This window comes from Mesoplodon mirus, assembly GCF_964341445.2.
Source record: "Mesoplodon mirus genome assembly, chromosome: 13".
Taxonomy (NCBI): Eukaryota; Metazoa; Chordata; class Mammalia; order Artiodactyla; family Ziphiidae; genus Mesoplodon; species Mesoplodon mirus.
This window is the reverse complement of record NC_138989.1, coordinates 50,265,942-50,273,548: the sequence shown is the minus strand read 5'-3', so window position 1 is coordinate 50,273,548 and position 7,607 is coordinate 50,265,942. Positions and strand designations below refer to the sequence as shown.

General features: G+C 44.3%; 1 protein-coding gene across 3 annotated transcripts; it reads left to right on the top strand.

The window, feature by feature from the left end:
- The first annotated feature begins 275 nt into the window (after window positions 1-275).
- Window positions 276-6,829, top strand: ZNF396 (zinc finger protein 396). 3 transcript variants are annotated; one of them, XM_082640570.1, is made up of 4 exons: window positions 276-420; window positions 2,590-3,080; window positions 3,351-3,495; window positions 4,374-6,829. In XM_082640570.1, exons 2-4 carry the CDS (start codon window positions 2,661-2,663, stop codon window positions 4,826-4,828), a joined length of 1,020 nt encoding a protein of 339 aa, XP_082496696.1. In that variant the 5' UTR covers window positions 276-420; window positions 2,590-2,660; the 3' UTR covers window positions 4,829-6,829. The 3 variants fall into 3 exon arrangements, with proteins under 3 accessions (XP_082496696.1, XP_082496697.1, XP_082496698.1); XM_082640571.1 differs by lacking the exon at window positions 276-420 and adding an exon at window positions 428-869; XM_082640572.1 differs by lacking the exon at window positions 276-420 and adding an exon at window positions 1,211-1,279.
- The last annotated feature ends 778 nt before the right edge of the window (window positions 6,830-7,607 follow it).

The window sequence follows — 7,607 nt, the reverse complement described above, 5'->3', positions numbered from 1 at the left end:
AGATGGTATTACAGAAAGTTGTGCGTAGCGGTGGAAAGCCCGGGAGTCTCCTCCGTGACCTTGGCCAAGTCACAGAAACTTTGGGTTTATTCCCTGTAAAATGGGGATAACCGTACTGGGTTATCGAAAGAGTAAACGAAATAATGTAAGTAAAAGTACTCTGAGAAAAAATAATGCTGGTTTCTTTGAACGGGGATCCCGAGCAACTGAATTCCCATCCGTCGGTATTTCGCTCTTCCCCGCAGTCCAAGAGCTACCTCTCTGGAAGCCTGAGGCGCGGGCCTGGGCTCCTCTCCATGGCAACGTCTCCGGCATCCCGAGCCCCGCCCCCTCCCCGCCGCGAGGACCGGAAGCAGCGTCCTGTTGGGCGCTTCCCCGGCTTCTCCCCCAAAACGTGGGGTCGTCCTTCCTAGGCCGGAGGTGAGAGTTGAGGTCTCTTCGCTCTGCTAGGCCTCCGGGAGAAGCGACCGTCACCCGGGGGGATGGGGAAGGGATGGCCGCCGGCCACCACTCCCAACACGCGCCCGCGCACGCCCTCTTCATACCCCTCCCCGCCCCCACCCCGGCTACCTCTTCCTCACGCCCCCGGCGCTTCCCCGCGGCCTCCACCTCGTCCCCGCACCTCCTGGCCTCTTACAGCGCGTGCGTGCACCCCCTTTCCTTGTCCGGGTACCCCGTGGCGCCTGACCCCCGCCCCCAAGCCGACCTCCTCCCATCACCCTCCGCGCGCTTACCTGACCTCCCGCGCACCCTCCCCCTGCGCCCATTCTCCTCGTGTGGTCTCGCGGAGTTGGGTCCCAGTCCGGGAGCGGCGCCGTGTGGTGGAGGAAGGTGTTCCGGGACCGTCGGGAGCAGGCTCAGCAGAGGAGGTATTTACAAGGGAGAGTCGGTCCCCTCGGGAAAGACCCCCGGATCTGGGACTCTGGGCGAAACCTCCCCTCCAGGGACAGGGTTCGTTACGGACCCTCGCGCGGTGTTGGGGGTTTGGTCTCTTGGGTGGAACTGAGAGCAATTGTGGACCCGGCACAGACTCCGCTCCTGGTGCGGGAGACGCAAAGTGCGTCCCGGTGGCCACTCCTGCGACTTCCAGAGGATGCTTTAGCCTAGGGGCCCTCCGTGTAACTCCCCTAGACGGCTCCAGACACGTGGCCTCAAACCCCACCTGTCGCTCCAGTCTCGATCCCAGATTCGGTTCCGGCTCAGGATCATATGGGTCTGCTGCTCCTTCTTTGCGCTGGGACCCCGGCCACCGGCTCTGGACCGCGCAGCACCATAGAAGGTGTGGATGGCCTGAGCTCAGACCCCAGCCCTGCTCCTTTGCCTTTGGTCTCGTTACCTGAGCTTGCCCAGGCGGGTTCCTCAACGTGGGGATGAAAAGAACCTTACAGGGCTTTTGTGGGGATTTAAATGAGTTTATATTTATTAAGATCCCTAGACGAGTGCTTAGCACATAGTAAATTCTCTGCGTTTCAGTTGTGGAGCACTGTATAAAGTTGTGTCATTTGTTTGGTAACCTTGTCTTTCCCGGGCTAGAATATAAGCTTTATGCAGCCGCAGGCTTTGTTCGTTCGGGTCACCGCCATGTCTTAAGTGCCTAGAAGAGTTCTCGGTGAAGTGAGGAAAAAAATGGTAGAGAGGAAAAATAGGGGCACATATAACAGTTTAAATTAGTTGTCAGTTACTAGTGATACATATATACTAAAATGCTACTAAGGAAAGTGTCTTCCCATCCCCTTCCTGCTAACAAGTTAGCGATACTTGGAGAAATTGTTGCCCCCATACATCACTATGTTGCTGGTGACACTGTGACTTGATACAGCATTTTCTATAATCTATTTGATAATACATAGCAAGATATTTGTCCCTTTTCCTTTGACCCCAGTAAGGCAAGTCCTTGGGACATCTTTGAAGGAAATAATTTGAAAGGAGAAAAATAGTATATTTTCTGAAAATGTGCTGCCCAGCATTGTTTATAATAGTAAAAATTAGAAACAGCCTAAATATTCTACAGTAAAGAGATAATTAAGTAAACAATATGGATGTCACAGATGAGCAGTAGACATGTACATGAAAAAATGGAAATACATTAAGATAGAGGAATATGCTTTTTTCTTTTGAATGGTCCCTTTAATGCCAAAGTAATATTGTTTTAAAAATTAGTAAGCATCGAAAAAAAAATCTTTGCAAAAGTACTTCTCTCGTGAGACTATTCCTTAGAGCTCCTTGCAGCAGTCTAGAAAAAATTAACTGGCTCTTCGAGGCTGACCCAGAGTCATAACTTTCCTCAGCCTTCCCTTATTTCTGTTCTCCAGGAGCTCCTCTGCAACCCTGGCTGATCTCTTATTGTGATATTTAGTCAGCCTCGTGTGCATGATTTTCAGAATAAATTGCGAATTACTCATGTATATAAATTAATGCCTCTGAGCTCTTTGATTCTCTTAAAGAAGGAAGTGTTCTTTGAAAGCATGGTTTATGTTAAGATTAAGGGCAGCACTTTCTGTACAGTCTTATGTTTCTAATCTTAGTTGTATCGTTCTAAGAAGCATTTGTCTCTGTCTTGTTTCCACTTGTCTCTTTAATCATATTTAGGAGTGTCCATAAGGAGAGTTTCACCTTCTTGAAGATTAAAGCCTAGCAGTTCTGAGCTATTCCCAGTCCAAATGTCTGCAAAATTGAGAGAGACATCAAAACTCCTTCCACAAACTTCAGGGGACCCTGACTGCATTCTGGTAATGAAGGTGGAAGAGGGAGGGCAGGCCTGTAATATGACCTCCAGCCGCCACTGGAGCAGCTACTACAGCTCAGAGACCTACCGCCAGCGGTTCAGGCAGTTTGACTACCAGGAGTCACCTGGGCCCCGGGAGGCTCTGAGCCGGCTCCGCGAGCTGTGCTGTCAGTGGCTGAGGCCAGAGGTGCACAGCAAGGAGCAGATCCTGGAGCTGCTGGTGCTGGAGCAATTCCTGGCCATGTTGCCGGAGGAGCTGCAGGCCTGGTTTCAAGAGAACCGACCAGAGAGTGGAGAGGAAGCCGTGGTGATGCTGGAGGAGCTGGAGAAAGAGCATGACAGGGCGGCTGAACAGGTGAGAAGGGGCTGTGGGCATGAGGGACAAGGCTGAGTCAGGAGCTCTGGCACATCACTGGGGTTAGAGCTCCCAAATTGTACTCCCTCTCAGCACAACTAAATGTAGAGTGTGGTGAGTGGACTCCCGGCTGTGCCAGAAAACAGAACGCGCCTCTGCCTTTTTCCTCCCTTTTCCTGTGTCCCAGGATAGTTTCTTCTCTGTTATTTTATTTTCAAGTCCCAACCTGATTCCCTTCTTCAGCCTCAGTTAGTACCAAACTGTTTCTAGGTCTTTCTTGGACGAAATGAGGACATGCTTGCAGAGAAGCTACCAACTTGTGAAGTCACTCAGGAGACACCATGTAGCCAGCTTAAGCCCACAAAAAAGCAACTGCAGTCGGCCTCGAAGGAGCTTCACACCTTAAGACAAAATGGTGAGGGGCAGGGTTCAGTTCATGGTGGGGGGGTGGGAAGGTGGCCTCTCAGCCCAGCCATCACACACATCTAGGCTGCTTTCTGTAAGCGGTCTCCAGTCTCCCCTGCTGCCTCCTGTTCCTGTGGGAACTTCCACCATTATATATCCTGCCAATGCACGTTCTCAGTATTTTGTCCTCATTTCCTTCTCAGAGATTCTTATAATATCGTTCAGGTTTTTGAATCCTTGACATCGTCTCCATCCGGATTTTCAAACCTTTTTTTAAGCAGCATGGCCCTCTTCTCAATGAAATTTTATGCGGAGTTGCAATGTATTAAATAGATGAAGACACAGCTACTCTGACTAAAGCAGGAACAAGCAGTGTCAGCTCACCTCTTCCGCCGTCAGGCAGTCCCTGAGGCCCTTTTGAGGGACCCCAAGGTCTAAAGACTGATTCATTTATTTGTATGACTTTTGTTTATTGATACTCTTGTACTAAATCTTGCTTCTTGCTCCCCACCGCCACATTTAATTCCTCTCCTTCAGTCGCTCCTCTGCGTCTCCAATAATCCCTCATCTCTTAGGCCCTTTCTTTTCTTCCAGACTTTCCTCAGTTTCTAATGTATCTTTTTACCCCTACTCACCATTCTACCTTTTGCACAGAGCTTTTCATCTTTATAGTTGCCCGCCTCATCAGTATATAAACCTTCTCTTTCACCTTTTGATCTTCTCAGTGTTTTCTGCCTTACCCTCTCCATCCTCCACATTGTGATGCTGTATTTCAAACATGCCAGCTAAAAAATAGTCTATCTATATTTCATTTGGATCATTCTCCTTCGTTTTCCTTCCTTCTGAACAGAGAACTGGTTACATTTGCTTTTCCATGTACTATTTCAGATAGAGACACCGGAACTATAAATGTGAAATCAGCTTCAAGGCAAAAGACTTCTTCAGGCAAAGAGCTGCATTACAAAGTTTCTAACACTCTTCAAATGAATGCTTCCCAGAGTCTCACATTTAGTGGAACCTGTGAACAAGATAGAAAGTTTGAAAGAAGACAGGGAAACCGTCCTCGAAAAAAACAACACAAGTGTGATGAATGTGGGAAAGTCTTTAGTCAGAGCTCAGCCCTTAATCTACATCAGAGGATCCACAGTGGAGAGAGACCTTATACATGTGACGTGTGTGCAAAGGCTTTCAACCGAAGTGCAATCCTGATTCAACATCGAAGAACCCACACTGGGGAGAAACCCTTCAAATGTCATGAATGTGGGAAAGCCTTTAGTCAGAGCTCGAATCTTCTCAGACATAGGAAAAAACATGTTGGAGAAAAAGTCCCATCAGTGATGTGAGGGAGTCAAAGCATTTACTGAGAACGTTTTCAACAGGGGAGCAGACACAAGGCACCAATACTCCTTTAGTATAAATCGGTAGTTTCAGTGGGCACCAATTTCCTTTCAAAGGTTGTAAAAGCCACAGGAGAGAATGTAGAATATTTTCTGTCAGCATTGTTTGCTTTTCTGCTTTTCAGTACAGTGTCAGTTCATATGATTGAGATTCTAAAGCTTAAATCGGATTTCTATCCCTAGTGCAACTCTTTAAAAGATACTCTCAGACATGTTCTACTGTTTCCATTATTAACACAAATAATGAACTAGTGTGTTCCTTTTTAGACAAGTCCATTTTCCCTGTTGAGAAGGAGTGTGTGAGTTAGTATATAAGTGGGTATTCTCCATTTCATTACTTGCACATTGGAGTTATTAGACCAAAGATTAAATCAGTTTTTTTTTTTTTAATTTCCTGGGAATTCTCTGGCAGTCCAGTGGTTAGGACTCCATGCTTTCACTGCTGCAGGCCTGGGTTCAGTCCCTGATCAGGGAACTGATATCCTCCAAGTCATGTGGTGAGGCCAAAAACAATAATAATAAAATAAAATAAATTTCCCGTTTTATTTTCTGTTACCAGATTCAAAATATGAGAATAGGATTGAGGAGACCCAAAAGAGTATATACCTCAAGACCTAAGCTGAAATGTCCAGGGTCATTGTTAGGAAGCAGGTGAGTAAAGGGACTTTACTCATCTCTTACGAAAACCTGAGAACCTACATACTGTTTTGTTTCAATTTTTAAAATTGAGGTATAGTTGATGTATAATATCATCTATACATACTGTTGATGATACTAAGTAATTTCCTGTGTAGGAAAAAAAATTATCTCCTTTACAATTTATATTGGAAATATCTCAGTGAAAGCATTAAGATTTGCTCTACATGTCTTCAGGAAGTGGCCTAAATATGATGAGTGTTCTAATAATGAACAGTTATCTGTGGGTGTTTATATAAAGTTGATGATCACTTTAACATAAAGAAATAAGGAAGATGAAGAAAAGACTGTCCAAACAAGACTGATGTTACCTGGTAAGTGCAGCACATAATGGAGAAGCGTACTTACCTGGAAATGGGAACCCTTAACAGCTGATGACTATCCTTCAGAGTTCTTCATGGCCTCTGTTCTGGCATAAGTCAGCTGTGAACATGTTTCAGGCATCACAGGACAACCTTTTCAGGGTCTTATGCATTCTTAGTAAGTGAGTTTCTAGACAATTTATCATGATGTTAAGACCTTGGATTTTGATACTCTTGTACAAATGAGAAAATCACTAAAGTTCAATTTAAAGAGTCCATTGAGTTTAACCCACATTTAATTCAATCAGATTCTCTTGTTTAAAAAGTAAATGACTAGTATTTTTTTAAAGTATTCTGACAATATATAACATAATGTCCCCCTTTCCAGGGATTCTTAATAAAATTCTGTATGTATTACAAGAATACATGGATTGTCGTGTCTCCCATGGTGCCACCGTTACCCAATATGGAGGCAACCATGAGAAATGAAAGTCCTTAGAAGGAGAAGGGAAGATAGGCCTCATGGTGAACTTCTTTGTTCCTCATGAAGTGTAAATGTTTCATTATCAGAAAATCCAGTCTTATCTAGTGCTTGGAGTAACTCCTGAGACAAATGTGGGATTACATGCTCTGCTTAGTTAGAATATTGATAAATATTAGATTAGTAAGGGGAGAGGAGAATACAAATTTTAATTATAGAATTTCTGATAGTGATTATACTTTGTAGCTCTAGTAAATATGAATAAGCATTGAGTTTTATACATTTTCATTTATTAAAAATGTAGGAGTCTTTTTATTTGTGTCTCATTCTTTTTGTAATCAAAGAGAGGAACAAGCCATCTATTAAAGCAGCAAATGCCTCAAAAGATACATGTATTGTGAATTACTGCTTAATCATGGAAAGAGTTTTTTGGGTACTATGTGAATAAAATGACAGAATCTAAATCAAGTATTCTGAGGGAAGCGTCTTTCTTCACTTGCTTCTGCCATAAACTTTGCAAGATTACATTGTCTTCAGTGTGAATAATCTGAACTTCTCCACCAGACAGTAATGTGAATCATATCATCTTAGAATAATGAATCTTTAAAGGGTGTCGCTGAGTACTCTAAGTTATCTTGCACTTACATAGGTCTCCTAATAAGTAGAAGGTGCTAGTTTATCTAACTGGAGAATTAATATGACTTGGTGTAACCTTCATAAAATTAGCATATTAGCACCCCATCAAATTGATGAATTTCCACAGATAGTAAATACTCCAAAATGAAATTGGTGTTTTTTAAATGAATTTCACTTCGTCTGAGCCTGTATTATTATCTATAATCCTATGTTCCCTCTTTCTCTGCCATTTTCTTCAGAGACCAGGTCAGATGTTTGTCACTGTCCTTGAAACTTCCTGTATCAGGAATGCTTCTGGATACAAAATCCACCTTTGATGGCTTAAACAAATTAGACTTTGCAACCAAAAATCTGGAGGCGAGCTGCTGCTAGCTGTCAATCAGTAGCTGAACAATGACTTGTCTGGCTGCTGTCTCTGCACTTCTTTGGGCCTTTCCTTCATACTTATTTTCTCAGATATGCAAGAGAGCTGTCCCAGCTCTGGGAATGGCATCTGGGGTCAAGTCAGAGAGGAAGAGGGACTCCAGCCATGGCCATGTCCTCTACTAGGAAAAGGGAAAGCTTTCCAAGAAACCCCAGCAAAATTCTGCTTATGTTTCCTTGTGGCAGG

Bases quoted from the DNA above. Each gene is read 5' to 3' on its own strand.
- ZNF396 (XM_082640570.1), top strand. From the start codon at position 2,661: ATGTCTGCAAAATTGAGAGAGACATCAAAACTCCTTCCACAAACTTCA. The intron at 3,081-3,350 runs GTGAGAAGGGGC...AACTGTTTCTAG, and splicing joins ATGACAGGGCGGCTGAACAG to GTCTTTCTTGGACGAAATGA. The intron at 3,496-4,373 runs GTGAGGGGCAGG...GTACTATTTCAG, and splicing joins TCACACCTTAAGACAAAATG to ATAGAGACACCGGAACTATA.